Here is a 19,002-nt window from a genome sequence, read left to right as displayed (position 1 = left end):
GTAAAACAAAGGCAAAAGGCAAAAAACATAAGGCTACATATGACACTTACAGCAGTGGCATAAACACGAGTTTAATGCATAAACAAACCTACGTGACCATAGTAACCCAGGATTATCAGAGATAGGTTTATTAATATTTTATTTTGAGTTAAGAAATTATTATATTAATTGTTATAGAAATTAATACAATATTAAATAATTATATAGGCGATGCTGTATATGCCAATGCTGTCTGTGCGCGATTTAGACAGCATTCACAAGTGTATCATGAATAAATATTACCTACTTCAAATTAAATAGAAGAAACAAGAAACATTTCATGCATCCCACACAGTCTTGTCCTTTAACTTAACCTCTTTTTTTCCGTATTATTCGTTTATATTCGTTATTTTCACCTTCATTTTGATCTCTTTACATAACATTCTGGGCTGCATTTCCCGATAACGATTAATCTTAGCGCTTAAGAGCGTTTTCTACGAGTCATTTTGCGAACATTCGTTATTGTTTCATGTGCGTTTCCCAAAAGTGCACTTAACACAATTGCAAATTGCAATTAATAGACAAATCATTGAAGAGTGAATTATTCACGTAGTTTCATTTGGAAATAATTTAATCTTCACATAAAATAGGCCTACATTCCTTCTATTAACTGAAAGTCTTTTTTCTGTGTTTGTATTATAATTATCATTATTATTACTATTAATAATATTATTTTTATTAGCCTGTTATTTTTGTATATATTTTTATTTTCGTTTATATTCGTTTCCCCCCCTTAATTTGGCTCTCTAACGTTCATGTAAATGATTCTGTAAATGCTTGACATATGCTATGAGACAGATTTTCCTGGAATGTAGTTTAAAGGTTGAATTGAACATATTTTATTTTGTTTCGTCTAATTAATAGACTAGACTATATAAATACTAAACTGTTTTACTGAGGAATGAATCATTCACGTAGTCTCATTTGTAAATGAAAACATGCTCATTTATCGTCACACACGGGCATAAATACAATCAAAAACTTTATTGGCATAATTGTCAGGCGTTAAAAATAAATAGCCCTAACCAGTTATTTAAATAATAATAACCTAATAATAATAATAATAATAATAACTAAGTGAAATAGAGATAGAGAACTCTACTTTTTTCTTTATTGTGAATCGCTTAACCTAAATAACTTTCTGTATATGCTATTTGCCATATATTTAGCAAATATTGTAAACGACAATTATGCCAATAAAGTTTTGACTTTATGATTGTATTAATGCCCGTGTGTGACCATAAACGATTTACAAATGGAACGTGAATGATTCACTCGACAATGAAACACTATATAGGTTTTAATTAGACAAAAAAAATGAATATATATATATATGTTAAATTCAACCTATAAACTGCATTCCAGTAAAAAGTAAAAATCCCAGCCATATAGGATAATCAAAGCTTTAATGGCATGTCAGTATTTATCATTTAGATTCAGAATGTTAAGAGATCGAAATTAAGGGGGAAATAATGAATATAAACGAATAATAAATTTATTACAGAAAAAAAAGAGGATCAATTAATGGATAAGACTTTAGGATGCATAAAATGTTTCTTGCAGGGCTATTTAATTTGAAGTACTTTATGTAATATTTATTCAGGATAAACTTTTGAATGCTGTCTACATCGCGCACAGACAGCATTCGCATATACAGCATTGCCTATTGTTAATATAATAACTTAATATTGCATTAATTTCTATAACAATTAATTTAATCATTTCTTAACTCAAAATAAAAAATATTAATAAACCTATCTCTGATAATCCTGGGTTATGGTTACGCAGGTTTGTTTATGCATTAAACATAAGGATTTCGTTACCTCGACAAAATGATCTTGTGGCCACGACATAATATGACGTTCCCACGAGTTAATATGGCATTCCCAAGAATTAATATCTTGTGGCAACGACAAAAAGTAATATGACGTTCCCACGAGTTCATATGTCGTGGCCACGACAAACATAAGAGAACTGAAGGTATCCCCTCCAGGTTACCGTACAAAAGAGTCTTTGCAGCGATGTTTGCTGCCGCTCCAGTTCAGTGCGTTACATGACTGCCCCCTACTGATCATGTCTTTCCTGTGTCAGAGCATTTTCTAGGATCCCTCACAATACACCAGCGTCACGCGTGACCACTTTACTTCCCGCGCGCATTTTAAATGGCCAGATCTGTAACTAGCACATCATTTACTGAAACTTAAGCTTAATCATTAAATTCTGTGCTTTAAATGTCCAGTCTGTAGGATGAAGGTTGTAGATTGCAGCCAACTCCCCTCACATCTCCCGTTCCAAATTGTAGTAGAACTACTGTGGCAGACTAGAAAAAGTGAGCAGTCCTATCTAGAGCCAGTGTTTGTTTGTCTGTTGTGGGCTACCTTAGGAACATGGCGGCTTTCGTGAAAGGGGACCATATTTAGATAAGAAACTGCCCATTCCAAAGTAATTAAAGCACAGCATTCTTATTTTCAGGATTGTATGTTATCCCCTAAATGTTACTCAATGGATCTCTGAGTTTCCCGTTTGTAAATCTAAATTGAAATTTTCACATACTTCAATTATCTTTTTTAACATTCATCAAAAAAAATTTTGGGGTGCAGTATATATATATTTTGTATTTATTGAAGAGTGCTGTCTCAAACCTCTACACCTGTACCTCCTGTCCTTCTAGACAGCAGCAAGCTTCGCCACCGCCTACGAAGGAAGACAAAAGGCAGAAGACAAAAGGCTCCTTCTTCAAGAGATAGATAAATACAATGGTCTTGTACTAGACTCTGCCACTAACATTGATGTAGCTGTGGTGGAGCATTCCCTGACTGGAGAGAGCACTGTGTCTCAAATATGGCCGTGGGAGGTTCATAGCAATGGTAGGTCAGTTTTTGACATTAGATGCTTAACAAAAAATTTTTAAGTTCTACTTTATAGAGTACACTGAACGAAGACATGCATGTAACGTATTGAGTGTTGTAATTTTAGTTTGATTTTGAAAAGTACATGTTTGTAGTTACAAAACATTTAAAAGCTATTATGCTCATAAATAGATTGTCTCATGAATACATATAACTGTTTTTGATTCTTAGCAAACATTTCAATGAAGAAAAACTGCATGACCAAGTGATGTTGACAACGAGACTGCAAGAGGAAAAAACATTTTGGTGTTTGAGATGGCACAACACTGCACGTGGTTGTAGAGCCTGGCAGTGGTTTTACAAGATAATAAAAGCTCATAGTGGGCGGGATTCGGCCGTCACCATCTTGGTATCATGTCGTTCCTGGATAATCAAAAAATTGCCCTGCTGAAAAAAAAAATAGATAAAACCAGTCTAGGCTAGTTGGCTGGTCAGCAGGCTGGTTTCAGAGGGGTTTTGGACACTTTTCCAGGCTGGTCAGGCTTGGAAACCACCAGCTAAAACAGCTATTTCCAGTTTAAACCAGCTGAGACCAGCCTAGTCTGGTTTTTGCTGGTTTTACATACATTCTAATTCATAAACATCTTAAAGACATCTAATAGATAGGAAAGGTCTAATAGACATATTGCAGATGAGCAAACTACGTCTTACAGATGTAAATGCAGACGTCAAATAGACATCTCTGAGATGTACGTGTGGTATCAGGGTAACGACTTAAATTTAAAAACTTATTTTGGGGTATTTATTTATTTATTTTTTAAAGTATGACATAGGCTGTTTTTTATTATTTAAAATTAACTAGTACTACAATGTGTGGGACAGCAAATGTTCTTTAGTTCATGCAGGCTAATTTGTTACATAAGATCATACAGTCTATAGCGAGCACATGCATTCATTTTTTCTCATATAAACTATATATATTTGAATTGATTGTTGGTTTAATTTTTATCTTTATTTTAGGAGTAGAAATGGCATCACCAAGTATCTCAGCCATTTTAAGCATGCCAGCTTACCTTAACAAGACCTTTGAATCCTGGGGCATTTCAGTGTTTAATGTACATTAGAGCTCATCACTTCAAAATGAAGTACCAATAAACATGGCAATGAAAACGGTGTGCTTAAAAATCAGTGGATGGAAAACTATGTGTTTGTTCTTCATGAAAGAATCACCAAGAACGTGTGCTTCTGTGCTCAAGTTGCAGCAAAGAAAACTACATTAAATCTTCCGAACTTTGAAACAAACACTTGACGAAATAAAACTTTGAGGTATTCCTAACATAAAGCACACCATAGCTTTGTAAATTATAAAAAAATAACATTTAAAAATAAACAACACATCATAAAGTTTCTTAGAAAGGTGATACTGTTAATATTATTATTTTACAATTAGACGGTGGGCCGAGTGGAGATTTCGTGTTTTCAAACGATCTGTGGTGAGGGATAACCCAGTTTTTTATATGTAACCACTACGTTTTTCAACAAAGTAAATAAAAATTGTTGCCACTCACACACTTTGTCCATTACTATAATATCGATAACTTTCTCCAGGTTATTTTCCCGGCGAATAGAGCAAGCAACTACGTGCGGGGTCCGACCTGCATGACGTATTTGATGCCTTCATCCAATAGCGTGCATGGAAAGTGTCGGTGTTGGTGACGCGTTTCTGAACACACTGGCGCGCTTCGCGCCCAGGATTTAAGTTGTGTTATTTAAGATGAGAAATAGTTTGCCTAATTTTGCTACATATTCAGTTTGACACAAAATGAGTACGTAGAGGTAACGTTATCCATTTGTACTGTTTTTATTTTATGTAATCACCTTTTGTCATACGAGGTCCTGTCATTTCTTTGTAATCTTTAATAAATACATCCTTCTGATTTAACACATTTGACAATGGTATTGCTTGGAAACGAGACAGACAATACTCTTTTTCCCGCCCATGTTTACTTGGAAGAAATGGCAAAACATGAAGTGCTGTATGCATATATTTGAGGGAAGTGGTGGACCCACCATTCCCTTCACAGACATAAGTTGGGAGAAATGTATTAAATCAGTGTTTCTGTGGAAAGACCTTGAGGGCAGAGAAGGTATCATTGCAGAAGAGGCAGTACAGGCGTACAAGTTACAAAGCCATGAACCTACAAACCAGTTAGTCAAACCAGCTAACACTGGCTACCACAGGGAGTGCTACAGCCATTTCACAAATATCACGAAGATAAAACGAGCACAAAGGAGAAGAGAGAAGGCAGTATTAGTTGAAGAAACTGCAAAGGAAGGTTGGTATTATATTGTATAGACAGGTGGTGCAGTATTAGACATACAGTACAGGTCTAAAGTTTGGAAACATAACTATTTTTAATGTTTTTGAAAGAAGTTTCTTCTGCTCATCAAGCCTGCATTTATTTGTAAAAAAAAATACAGAAAAAATGTAACATTGTTATATATTATTAATATTACAATTTAAAATGATTGATTTTCAATTTATTATACTTTAAATTATTTCTGTGATTTAAAGCTGAATTTTTAGGATTATTATCACATGATCATTTAGAAATCATTCTAATATGATTCATTATCAAAGTTGGGAACAGTTCTGCTGCTATAAAATCAATACTTTTATTCAGCAAGGATGTGTTCAATTGATAAAAAGTGATACTAAAGATTTATATTATTAGAATTCTTTTATTTATTATTTTGAATAAATGCAGTTTCTTTTTAACCTTTTATTTATCAAATATATTAGGCAGCAGAACTGTTTCCAACACTCATAATAAATCAGAATATTATAATGTTTTGTAAAGGATCATGTGATAGACTGGATGTCACATGTGACACTGAAGACTGGAGTAATGATGCTGAAAATTCAGCTTTGCATCACAGAAATAACTTTTTAAAGTATATTCAAATAGAAAACTATTCTAATAATATTTCACACTATTACTGTTTTTTCTGTATTTTTGATCAAATATATGCAGGCTTGATAAGCAGAAGAGACTTCTTTCAAAAACATTAAAAATAGTAATGTTTCCAAACTTTTGACCTGTACTGTACAGTGCAGTATGGACAGTAGTATACAGTTAAGATAGTATGGTTTACAATAATATAAATTAAATATATTATATATAAGAGCAAAATAGATATACAGTATGAACAACATATACAGATATGTGCAGTGTAGTTGCAGTAACAATATAAGATTAGTACAAAAAACTACACAAAATTTGTTGGCAAACTTTTACATTGGCTTGAAAAGGCCTAGCCCGAAAATATGATAGTAAATATTAAATAGATATTAAATATGATATTCTACAACGGCTATGGCTACTACTAGTTCGCCAACTGAAACGTTACCCTACTAAAACGAAACTAACGAGACGCTTACACACGTTTGAACAACACAGTGTACAAAACAAACATTTTATATAGATATCATATTCTAATTAAATGAATACTTCCAATCACACAAAGAATGTCCTTGACGATGATCAATGCGCTGCTGCTGCTGCTCGTGTCTGATAGCTAAATCATTCGTGTAACAGCTGTTCGAAATAAACTACATCTGATTGGTTAATAATAATCCCGTGTCAATATCTTGCCGCGCTATTGGCTCAACTGATATAGTAGGCAATCGCGTTTGCCTGCATATTTACGGGTCGCGAATTATGATTTTGTGGAAAATGTGCAATAAATGGGAGTGGCAACACTTTTCATATCGTTTAGAATAAAACAACTGTCCCAACTTTACAAATCCAGGTTCTCCCTCCATGGGGATCATCCATTTCGAAAAGTAAAGCAGATACGGACCCTCGGCCCACCGTCTAAATGTTGCGCTGGCTGAGCAAGCCGGCTGTTCTCGAAACGCTCTCGCGTTACTTTGATGCCACACGTGAACGTCACGTGGTGTTGGCGCCGGTTCAAGTCGGACAAAATTTCTAACCGGCATGCACTACTTCAAGTCAGCCGCCGATCGGTCTGCGCAGCGCTGCATGAAGTCGAACGCACCTAATGACAGGCATAATACAAGGACTAAACCAAAACTGACATAATGAGAGGGGTGTGACAAATATACTGTCTACATAAGGTCAGGCTTCACACCTAAAATAACAAAGTTCCTGTAATTCCATTTGATGTTAGTGTTCTTATAATATAAGTCTATGATTGACTGAATGTTCCAGTTGGAAGAGAACATGTGTTAGTGTTTTAGAATAATAATTCGATTTTGAGACGTTTGATGTGAGATGTTTGCAGTGTTTTGGTAGATATAGTGTATTGTGTTAGTGTGTTATTGTAAGTCGAAAATTAGTGTCAGAGTTTAGTTTGATAGCTGAAAACTTTAGCGATCGTAAAAAACTAATAATTTCTGCTTCTCATAATTTGGCATTGGTTGCATTATTGTTTTATTGCATTAAGTCTTATTCGAAGTGTCGCATGAGTAGATGTGTTGTGGGATTTGGCTGTTAACATTTGAATTATATTCTACTGAAGTGAACGAAATGAACAAAATGCCTGAAAAAAGATGAGTTCATTTTGATGAATGAGATTCAAAGATCTGAGTCAGTAAAATTTCCCATCACTAATACACACATAAGAGATCTTAAAGAAAAACATAAAATAAGATAGTTTATTGTTATTAAAGAAGCCTTTTTTTTCAAAGGCAATAATGGATGAAGTGAAGCAGTGTTACGCATTGATAGAATTTCAAGACAAAGCACAGATATTCTCATACCAAAAGAGTGGCTTTTTGAACAAAAGTGTTACAGGCCAAGCAAACCAAACAAATTTGAAGGCAGAAGTGAAGATCAATGGAAACAGGAACAGGAAAACCAAATATGGGCATTAGAGTACACCAGGGAAAACAAGGACAAGGAGCACATGGGAACAAAAACAAACACAAGGACAGTCCATATTCTTGACAATCATTACTGCAAAACACACAATTATATTGGTTGAAATGAAATTATAGCCTACTAAATTCAGCAGAAAGATAAATGTTAAATTCTAAATGAATCTCTTTTGCTTTAGGTGTGTGTGAATACAAATGTGAAGTGGGATTATCTTTTATCTGTGATGCTCTCTATGTTTCTGCCTCTTTAACTGTTGTGAATGTTAATGCTAATGAACACTTGAGTTGTGTGTGAATGTCTTTCCCTGATCTCTGTGATCATGAGTGCTATAGTTAGAGTACAGTATAGGCAAGGCAAGGCAAGGCAAGTTTATTTATATAGCACATTTCATACACAATGGTAATTCAAAGTGCTGTACATAAGAGGAGTTAAAATCACAATAGCATAAAAATCATAGTCATAAAAATTTAAAATAATAATCACACAACAGATTTAAGAACAACAATAAAAACAGATAATTTAAGAACATTTAAGATGATTTGAAAAATTGAATAGAACTGATCCCATCCCTTGAATACTGTGTTTAAGCTTGTGACCTGAGAGCTTTGTCTTCATCTGTAAGAACGACCTCCTGAAATCTGAATAAAACTCCAGTCATTGAGTGTTTTAGTCAGTCTGGATGACCACAGCGACACACAGGACCAGCTCAAACAAGTCTCCTGATCTTCATTTTCCTGCAGGTGTATTAAAGGTAAATGTTTAACTTCACTAAAATCATGACACTAATACAACATAACATACTTTATTGTTTTTCTGATAGATGTACTTCTAGTTAAAGTTTCTAATAAACTGTATATTGTTTTTTTATTCTATGAACTTTTCACTGTCGGTAAAATAAGATATTGAGTAACAGCAGAATGTGTTTGCATGCTTGTGCCAATTAACCAAACTAAAAAGATAAAAATCAATGAATCATATTCCTTTACACTGAATAAAAGAACATTACCACTGAAATAAATAAGATCAAATACAGACCATATTATCCTTTATTTCTAATATTTACAGAAGACAGTTCATTTTCAGTGTGGATCTGTTATCAATGACTTTTATTTGTAAATACATTTCCAGCTGAAAATTGAGATCTTATTATGTAACTTGTTTGTATTATAATCATATTTTAGCACTGATTATATGCACATTTAAAAAAAGATAATCTGGAGAAATGTAAATCATATTTCATTAACATTCACAATAAATAAACCTTTGTAGCGTTAAATAGAAACTGACACATATATTTTTGTGTCCTCATTTGCCTCAATAAAAATAAAATCCCTGACAGTGTTTCAGTAACTTTCCAAAAGAATAATAAATACACAAACAAACAAAATATCAAGAGCTTTATTACAATAGTCAAAAGAGTGATAGACCAAATTTGCCATCGCACCTCCTTTGTTATAAATGTACATAAAAATTAGAGAATAACATTAATGCTACAATGCTAATAACTTTATAAAAGCATCATCATAAGGGTACGAAATTATATTCTATATACAACATTTCTATAATGTGTTTGTGATTCTAGAGAGCAGTGCACCAATGGGACTTTTATTTTGTTCTGATGATGTGACGTCATAAAGATGCGCCGCGCTCCTCATCTGTTGTGAGTCACATGAAGAAAGGTTTGTGCTTTTAAAGCTTTTAAACCAGTGCATACTGTTATGTCAATTAAAGCGTTTTTACAAGTGTGGTACTTTTCAGTTTGAATATGTTTTATATATTTTCCATTTGCATAAAAAAGCTTTAATAACTAAACTATAGAGTGCTAATCACTGTGAAACTGTCTGAAATGGTTAATTGATATATTATGTGCACGGTGCTGCAGAGAAATGTTGCAGACTGCTGAGGATAGCATGTCCTGTTATGTCCTGCATAGATAAGAACAGATACTTTTGAAGGTTTAGCAGGACGTGAGCTGTGTGTGGGTGGTGGAAAGAAACCTCTGCTTTAGACGCCAGCAGTCAAGAGAAGATACACGGAAGACGTCAATAGATAGCAGACAACTTTGATATGTAAGGGTGTGTTTCTAAAAGAGAATTCAGAGGAACTCGGAAGAACAGAATTCTTCTCCAGCGCTGTTTTTGCTCTTGATTTCTCCTATTTGCTGAGCTTTAATAAAACTTTTAAACTTTGATAGATTGACTCCTGAACCATTTTTGAACACGCATAGGACTATTTGAAAGTCCAACAATTTGGTGACCCCGACGTGATGGTTCACGGAGTTTTCTGAGACAAAGGGAAATATCTGAATTCAACACAAAGAGCCGGCTCATAATCAAAAGGTAAGCAGAAACCTTTTTAATTAAATTCTGCGATTGATTATTCTAAATGAAGTGTTGAATTTTGACTATTTTCTGATGTCGGTGGAGAAATCAACAGTAATTTAATTGAAAAAGTATATCCTGTGGTAGGATAGTATTGTGAAGTATATCCTGTGGTAGGATAATATGCTGTGGTAGCATAAGTCCTGTGGTAGGACAGTCCTGTGGTGGGACAGAATTAATCCTGTGGTGGGATCCTAAATTTAGTCGGGGATTTTACAGAATTCCATACCTGACGAGGGTGGTACTGGCGTAAAATCTAAAGACCTACCCGACTGAGGCAGTGAGTTTGCTCACTATAAAAAAGTAATTGGCTGTCCAAAACTTTAAAAACCTCTCCCTGACTGAGGTAGTGAGACTTCTCACTATAAAAAAGGAATTGGCTGTAGTTACTGTATTTTAGATTAGGGGCAGTTTAGGTGCATCAGAGCGTGAGTGACGCTAGCGAGGGACAGAGTAGGGAGCGCGCAGACCATAAAAGACGTCATGGAGGGTGAATTTGACAGGGAATGTACGGAATATGACTGTCCCACTATTGGACAACAGTGGGATGAAATGATTGAAATTGTAAAAACCCAAACTGATCCAAAAGATATGAAAACACGCATGCTAGAATTGGAAACTTGTAAACATGAAATGATTGAACATTTTGGTGATGATTGCATGGAAAAAAAGGGTTCTCTGTTTCAGAAAGTAGGGGTGAAAGAAAAAAGAGCGCAGGAAGCGCTTCAGAGAAATAGAAAAGAGAAAGTGGGTTTACTGCAAAGACGAGCACACGCAAAGAGAGAGAAAGAATTAGATGCTGATCGCAGGAAATGGGCCAGAATAACAGCCGCGGCTGCCATTTTAAAACCAAAAAAGAAGGAAGGAGAAAAGGGCGAGGTCAATGTTAAACTGAGCAAGAAGCAGGAAGCAGAGGCTACCTCTCCCCCTCCTCCTACAGCTCCTGCTGTGCAGAGACTGTATCCAGATCCTCCACCCCCCTACAATCCAAGTACGGGTAAAAAATTGAAACAGCTGCCTCTCAGGAAAATTATGAAACAAATGCCTCTGTACAAAGTAAAAGGTGGAACTTTGGAGTTGAATGAGGAAGAAAGTCAGGGTTGTAAAGATAGCGTGATAGAATCGTTCGTTGAGGAAGACGTAGAAGAGAATAAAAAAGAAGAAGATGAAGAAAGTGAACAAGATTACCCAGTAGGTGAAGAGATAGTAATTGAAGGGCATGAAGAGAATAAGAAAGATAGGAAGGTAGCCAGTAACAATGACTCTGATGATGAGAAACAAGAAAAAATGTTTGTTACTATAGAAGGTACTTTTGCTATTGGTGAGGACAAAAAAGGACAGAGAGGTAGAAAGGGAACCAGGGGAAATTTATCAAAGAAAAGAGCATCCCCATCTAGATCTAGTGCAAGATTGAAGGACATGTTGCAGAGGAAAGAGGAAGGGAAGACTGATTTATCTGATATGGGAACAAAATTCCAGTTGCCCATATTGGCTGGCTCTACAGGGCCTGTGTATCAACCGTGGTCCCTTACGGACTTAGAAACATTAGTAAAGAAACTCCCTGCCATTACAGAGGGAGGAGGTAGATGGGTGAACAAACTCTTTGCATTGTCACATGGCCAGGTCCTCTCCGTAGGAGATTTGAGACAGATAATGAGCAGGGTGTTGTCTGCACACCAGATGGCAGACTTAGAGAATATGGCTCTCACCAGAAATGTGAGCAACAGCGCCCCATTGGTGACTGGGGGAGGCCAATCGCCCTTATGCCAAGCCATAAGAGATAAATTCCCCACACCTGATACAATGTTCGAAAACATGAAATTTAAACATAAGCCTGGTGAGAATGGAGCAGCATATATAAATAGATGCTCTCAAGAATGGGAGGAGGCTTGTGATGAGAACCCCCTGTCTAACCCTGTCACTAATAGAATTTTCAGGGCAGCAGTGTTGTATGGAGCTCCAGCTGGCGTGACTCAAGCAATGGAGCAGTCCCCTGAGGTACCAGGCAGTGATGATGCAAAGTGGAAAAGGTACGCAGTACATTTTATTGACAAAGCAGTAGAGAAGGCAGAGAAAGAAGGAAGTGAGCTATTGAAGCTGCAGAAGGAGCTTCTGAAACTACAGGTTGAGGAGAGGAAGTCAGCTAAAAATAGAGAGCCGAAACAGATGGCTCAGCAACAGCCTACCCTCACACCCACGCAGCCACAACCACAGGCTGAGCCTGTACATAAAACTTCTGTAAAATACCATGATTATGTTCCACAATACCCCAAACAACAACAGTGGGGTGGTGGCAGAGGTAGAGGCAGGGGAGGAGGGTTAAACAGGGGGGATACCTGTTTCAAATGTGGGGGAGTGGGACATTGGTCACCAGACTGCCCAGAGCCCCAGAGAAGGTGCTACTACTGTGGGGGAGCAAACCATGTAGCCAGAGATTGCCCCCAACAACCACAAAGAGCGCCCCCTAGGGGTCGGGGTAACCAAAGAGGCAGGGGCCAACCGCAGAGAGGGGAATGGGGTGGCAGACCAGTGCCCTCCAACCAATTTAGTCACCAGCAGCCACTCAGTCCAGAGTGGAATCAGTCTGATGACTACTATGCATGAAGGTCCCCACAGAGAGCCCAAGAGAGGGCTATGGCTGAGCCCCTCTTAACCATCACTGTAAATAATAGTGACTTACAGGCCCTGGTTGACACTGGAGCAACTTACTCCACTATTACAAAAGACATTGACAAACGACATCTTTCAGATAGAAAGGTGGGTGTAATGGGTTTCTCTGGGGACACAGAACATTGGCCATTGACAAAACCGCTTCCTGTTACCATTGCAGGTCAGAAATTGATACATTCATTCCTATATTCGACAAATTCTCCAATACCATTGTTAGGTAGAGACCTACTAATTAAAGCAGGGGCCAGTATACTATGTACTCCAGAGGGAGTCGTTATATCCTTTCCAACAGGGCAGAAGATTAACTGCTCCATACAAGGTGGAGTAGGCCACAACCAGTGGCTGCTGGCACCTTCACCCACCCCAGATAGTTATGCAGACATTTACTGGGCTCTGCTGACCCCCTCGCAAACCGGAGCTTATTCACTTTTCCAGAAATGGAAGTCGTGGATATATACCTTGGACATTTTTACTCCGCCCCCTGATGACCTACACTGTACGTTGTTTTATGACAGACAGGAAGACCATGTTTATCAGGAAGCATTTTCTGGTGTTGAAGGCTCTCAATGGAGCATAAGAGGCATGGGACTGCTGATAGGAAAGGAAGGTGTAGTGGCTCCTGTATGCCTAACAGCCGAACAGGAGGGCTGGTACATGATGAGAGAATCAGCTGCCCCACACATATCACTGGCTCTGCACTCTATGCATGAAGCCAGAGAATTGGGCTCCATGACAAAGAGGCTTCTAGCAGTTACTGATTGGGAACCAACTGAGAATAGACAGCTATACTACTCCCCCTCAGCTGACAGTTTCAAGGTGGTAGAAGAAACCACTGACTTAGGCATCTTGGAACATAAGTGGATCCCCAGGTGCCACGGCAGAGATAAATCAGACGGGGAAGGGGCTGTGGAATTGATTGAATCTATGCCTCAAGACTTGTGGTCGACAGGACCCACTGATGTGGGGTATTGTGACATAACACCTGTCACTTTCGAAATATCGAATGGACCACCAGTGTGGAGTCCACAGTATAGAAACAGACCTGAGGCAGTGGCTGGTATCAGGCCGATAGTTAAGGGATTGCTTGACTCCGGGGTGCTAACCCCATACCAGTCGCAATGGAACACACCAATATTTCCTGTCCCAAAACCAGGAGGGATGTATAGAATGGTGCATGATTTGAGAGAAGTGAATAGCAGAGTTACCACCCCCATAGTTGCTGTCCCAGACCCATACACTGCATTGTCTATGGTGAATGCATCCCACCAATGGTTTTCCTGTATTGACATGGCTAACGCATTTTTCTGTGTACCCATTGCAGATGAATGCAAAGAATATTTTGCCTTCACATTTGAAGGAACACAGTATTCCTATAACCGCCTTCCACAGGGATTTATCTTAAGTCCAGGAAAATTCAATCAGGTCATGAAACAACAACTGGAATCCTGCCAGTTTCCGGAGGGCGTGGTCACCATCATGTACGTGGATGACCTTTTGATCTCGGCTGAATCACCAGAATCCTGCCTAGAGGCAACTGGCATTGTTTTACACAGACTGCGGGAGGCTGGGCTGAAAGTGAGTAAAGAGAAATTGCAGGTGTGCAGACAAACAGTCACCTTCCTAGGGAGAGTAGTGGGAGCAGGTGGAAATGGTGTGTCACCAGCACACAAGAGGGACATTTTGACACACCCAAAACCTATAACTGTGAAGGAAATGCTTTCCTTCTTAGGACTGGCAGGGTTCAGTAGACACTTTGTGCCACAATATGTGACTCTGACTAGCCCTCTAAGGGACATGGTGAAACAATGTGGTATGAGAAATTTGAAAGCACAGCTACAATGGACAGTCGAAGCAGAGGAGGCGTTTCAGAAAACAAAAGCAGAGCTAGCACATTGTAGCAATCTTTGCACCCCAGACTACAAACTGCCCTTCAGATTAGATGTATCTGAAACAATCACGAGTGCACATGGGGTACTTTACCAAAAGCAGTCGGGCAACAGACGAATTTTACTGTACATGAGTGTGCTACTAGACCAGGTGGAAGCTAGACAGCCCCCGTGTGCTAGATTCGCTGCAGGCCTAGCTAAGATCATACAGAAAACATCACACATCGTTATGGGTCACACGCTGTTGATCCTAACCTCTCACTCAGTGGTCAGCTTCGTTAATTCCAGCGCTTTCACTTTCTCTGCTTTGAGACAGAGGAGGATGTTGAAAATTTTGACAGCACCAAACATTACGTATACTCACAATGGGGTTAACATGGCTGACCTCCTGACTGATGGAGAACCTCATGATTGCGCCCCCTTGACGAACAGATTGTCGGTGGTGAGGGAAGGTTTATTGGCCAGTCAACTTCCTGAAACAGACAACCCTATAACGCTTTTTACTGATGGCAGCTGTCACAGAGCTGATGATGGGACATTGAAGGCAGGATTTGCTGTGATTGAATTGCAGGGTGACAAATTTGTGACGGTGAAAGCAGAACCCCTAGTGGGGAAACAGTCAGCACAGAAAGCAGAACTGTTAGCATTGATCAATGCATTGAGATACTCTGAGGGTAAAACAGCAAATATCTACTCTGATTCTGCTTACGCAGTTTCCGCAGCCCATGTGGAGCTGCCTGTGTGGGTCAGATGTGGATTCACAACCTCGTCCGGCCGGCCAATTACTCATGAGAAAGAAGCAAGAGAGCTCTCAGAAGCCATAATGCTACCTAACAAAGTGGCTATTGTTAAGTGCACTGGTCATTCCCAAGGAACTGACCTACTCTCGAGAGGGAATGAGGCTGCAGACATGGCGGCAAAACGTGCTTCAGGCTACCTACAAGGTCAGCTTGTGGTAGTAGCAGAGCCAGATGTGACATCCCTTCTCCCTGAATTTTCAAGGGAATTCTTGTCGGAGCAGCAGGACATGGCTGCCCCAGAAGAAAAATCTGTGTGGAAAAACAAGGGTGCGGTCAGGCATTCTGATGGCCTTTGGACATCCCCAGATGGTAGGGTTCTACTACCGGCTTCATTGGCCCCAATTGTCTTGAAAGAAACTCATACTCCTGCCCACTGTAGTGACAAACAAATGGCGCGAGCTTTGCAATCTTGGTGGCATCCTTTCATGCCACATCTGATTGCGGGGTACATAGCATCGTGTCCTATCTGTCAAGAACACAACATTAAGCCGTCCATGAAACCGTCCCAGGGTTCGTTTCCTCTCGCAAATGGTCCTGGAGATGAAATTGTAATCGACTTCACTGACATGTGTGAAAAAGTGCAGGGAAAAAGATATCTGTTGGTGATGGTGGATGCCTACACTGGTTGGCCTGAAGCATTTCCTGTTGGCAGGGAGGACAGCACTGCCGTCATTAAGTGTTTGATAAACCACTATATACCACACTACGGTTTCCCGAAAAGGGTCAGGTCCGATAATGGCTCGCATTTTAAGAATGAACATCTGGCTCAAGTGGAGAAGGCATTGGGTTTGGTACATCACTTTGGCGCAGTTTACCACCCTCAATCGCAAGGGAAAGTTGAACGTTTGAACCTCACGTTGAAAAACAAATTGGCTAAAATCTGTGCACAGACCAAATTGACATGGTTAGCGGCCCTTCCACTGGCCCTGATGTCAGTCAGGAGCTCTGTAAACAGAACCACGGGATACACCCCGTTCGAGCTCTTGACTGGTCGCCAGTTTCCTGGTCCACATGCACCATTGCAACTGGAACCAGTTCAACCCCTATCGCATAAGGTGTATTACGACAAACTAGTGGCCCTTGTTGGGTCGTTTCATGATGTAGTGCCCATTGATGACATGGTTCACGAATACCCCGCCCGGTTGCCAAACCGCACCTGGGATTGGGTGCGATTGAGAATCTACAAGCGCAAATGGAAAGAACCTCGCTGGTCTGCTCCACTGAAGGTAACTGCACGCACCTCTCACTGTGTTCGTCTTGCAGGAAAAGGAGACACGTGGTACCACCTGAGTCAGTGTTGTCCGGCGGATCAGCCGTCCAGATCCTTGGAGGACACCAGAGTGGACCTTGCTTCACAGGTCCAAGAGAGGGAGGATACAGGTGACACACAAAATACAGGTGACACACAAACACATACACATACACATACACATACAGGAGAAGACCCAAAAGAGGATTTCCAACCATCACAAAGTAATCTGCAAGCCCTGCAAGTGGTCCATAAGACTGGGGATTTATTCACAGCCCCTAAAGGTGAGCCAGTAGCTCATTGCATCAGTGCAGATTGTGCATTTGGAGCAGGCATAGCAAGGAAATTTAGGGAAAGGTACGGGGTTGAAAAGGTGTGGGCCCAAGGGAAGACAAAAGGTGACTGTGCCGTAACACATGAAATAGACAGGATCGTTTTTCATCTAGTCACAAAAACATTTGCCAGGGATTTACCCACCTATGAGGATTTTGAGAACAGTTTAAGCTGCATGAGAGTGTGGTGTGACAGGCTAGGCATCACCAAATTATCTATACCCCGGCTGGGGTGTGGTTTGGACAAGTTGGAGTTCTGTAAAGTCCTTCACATTATTGAGAAAACTTTTAGAGGTTCAAACATAGTGATTTCTATTTACCATATTGATTAGTGTAACAAGTGTGTTTTTGTATCTTTTATCATTTTTTGGTTTATACTTATTGTGAGAGACAACATATGTCCTGGACAGAGAAAATAGATTGGAGTAAAGTACCCATTTTCCCACTTCCAAGGTGCAACTCGGACGAGGACGTAAAATTGTCCAGCGTGAAATTAGCTTCAGTCCAGGTACAGGGAGAAAAGAATCATGAGAGTGAAATTGTGGGAGAATTGGAAACTTCTGGGGGTCATAGGAGTGATAGCCTTGATAATAGTGGGAATAATTCTGGGAAAGAATAAAACACTTACTAGATATGTGAGAGCTGTAAGAAGTGAGACCCTGCAAAATGGAGACGAGAAAAAAGATCCGTGTTTAAAGAAATATGGAGGGATCGAGTTAAATTACACCAGAGGGTCGACCACATCCTATACGTTTGACTTGTGTGATGTTATAGATTGTGGTGGGAAAGATAGTTCATGGAGGGGATATGATGTCTACCTCTGTGGATTAGGTTGGCCAGGAAACCAAAAGTGGTGTCCAACATGGAACAACGTCTGGCAAGCGACAAACCCAAGTTTCACAGGAACCACTGAAAAGAAAACCTCAAATGGAAAACTAAAAGCAGCAGGGTATTTTAGGATGCAGAGGGATTTCAATAGGGATAAAAACCCCATAACATTGTCAATAATAGGCCTTAAACAAGACCCATATCCAGCTAAACCTGGAGGGGTAGCAGGACAATGTTGGGACACCGCTGAGGGGCAATTTTATGTATTAATTGGTGTTGAAGTGGGTGGGAAGGATCCACTAGGGTTGGTAAAGGTTAACCTAGTGGAACCAGTAGAGAATACTACAATGGAAACTATAGTAAAGGATTATAGCAAAGAGGTAAGGGGAAATAAGGTAGTTATTGAAATGGATTACACAAAATTGACCCCTGAGGATTTAATAGAAAAAGCTACGGGATATGGGGAGTCCAATTTGTGGTTAGAATGGATAATATCCGCTGCCCGGGCAGTACAGATGACGGAGTGTGTTGCTTGTGCGAGAGCTAGACCCACCCTTAGGATAGAACCAGCTCCGTTGATAAAGACTGACAAAGTGGGGTATGGCTGTATGATGAGTATTACCCAGGAAGCCAAGCCCGAAGGATGTGACACTTTAGCAGAAGTATTCCCTCCAATAAGTAATCAAACAAAAACAGGTCCCTTCTCTGCAACCTCGGGGAACTTTACGTGTTTTAACTTTAGCGCCTCTGATCCAAGGTTTAAGGTGGGACATATTGATCCTGCTTGGTGCAGTGAGGTCATTCAGAATGCTGAGGATGTAATTGGACCGTGGGCGCGAGGGGGATTATACTATTACTGCGGGCATAGGAGGCTGTTCGTGAGAATAAAAGGGAAATTGACTGTAGGAACATGCGCGATGGTTAGGTTAGCAGCGCCATTGGCATTGATTGGTAGGAAAGGAATAGCACAAGACGTGGAAAAAGGTAGGAGGAAAAGAGAAGCGGGAACATTCGACCTATCCATTAACTCTCCAACCTACATAGACTCGATAGGAGTTCCCCGG

The 19,002-nt window shown here is 39.5% G+C and overlaps 1 protein-coding gene across 1 annotated transcript; it reads left to right on the top strand.

Annotated features, from left to right (window-relative positions):
- Positions 1-10,656: 10,656 nt before the first annotated feature.
- On the top strand, positions 10,657-17,641 carry LOC141295367 (uncharacterized). The gene is made up of 2 exons (XM_073826577.1): positions 10,657-12,472; positions 13,061-17,641. Exons 1-2 carry the CDS (start codon positions 10,657-10,659, stop codon positions 17,440-17,442), a joined length of 6,198 nt encoding a protein of 2,065 aa, XP_073682678.1. The 3' UTR covers positions 17,443-17,641.
- Positions 17,642-19,002: the final 1,361 nt, after the last annotated feature.

Source organism: Garra rufa, chromosome 21, assembly GCF_049309525.1.
Source record: "Garra rufa chromosome 21, GarRuf1.0, whole genome shotgun sequence".
NCBI classification, from domain to species: domain Eukaryota; kingdom Metazoa; phylum Chordata; class Actinopteri; order Cypriniformes; family Cyprinidae; genus Garra; species Garra rufa.
Note: the sequence above shows the minus strand (reverse complement) of the source record. Positions and strands in the feature narration are given on the sequence as shown.

What these genes read in the sequence shown, in the direction of transcription:
- LOC141295367 (XM_073826577.1), top strand. Translation starts at nt 10,657, where the DNA reads ATGGAGGGTGAATTTGACAGGGAATGTACGGAATATGACTGTCCCACT. An exon ending in ACAGTGGGGTGGTGGCAGAG is followed by an intron (nt 12,473 to 13,060) that starts GTAGAGGCAGGG and finishes TACCATTGTTAG; the next exon opens with GTAGAGACCTACTAATTAAA.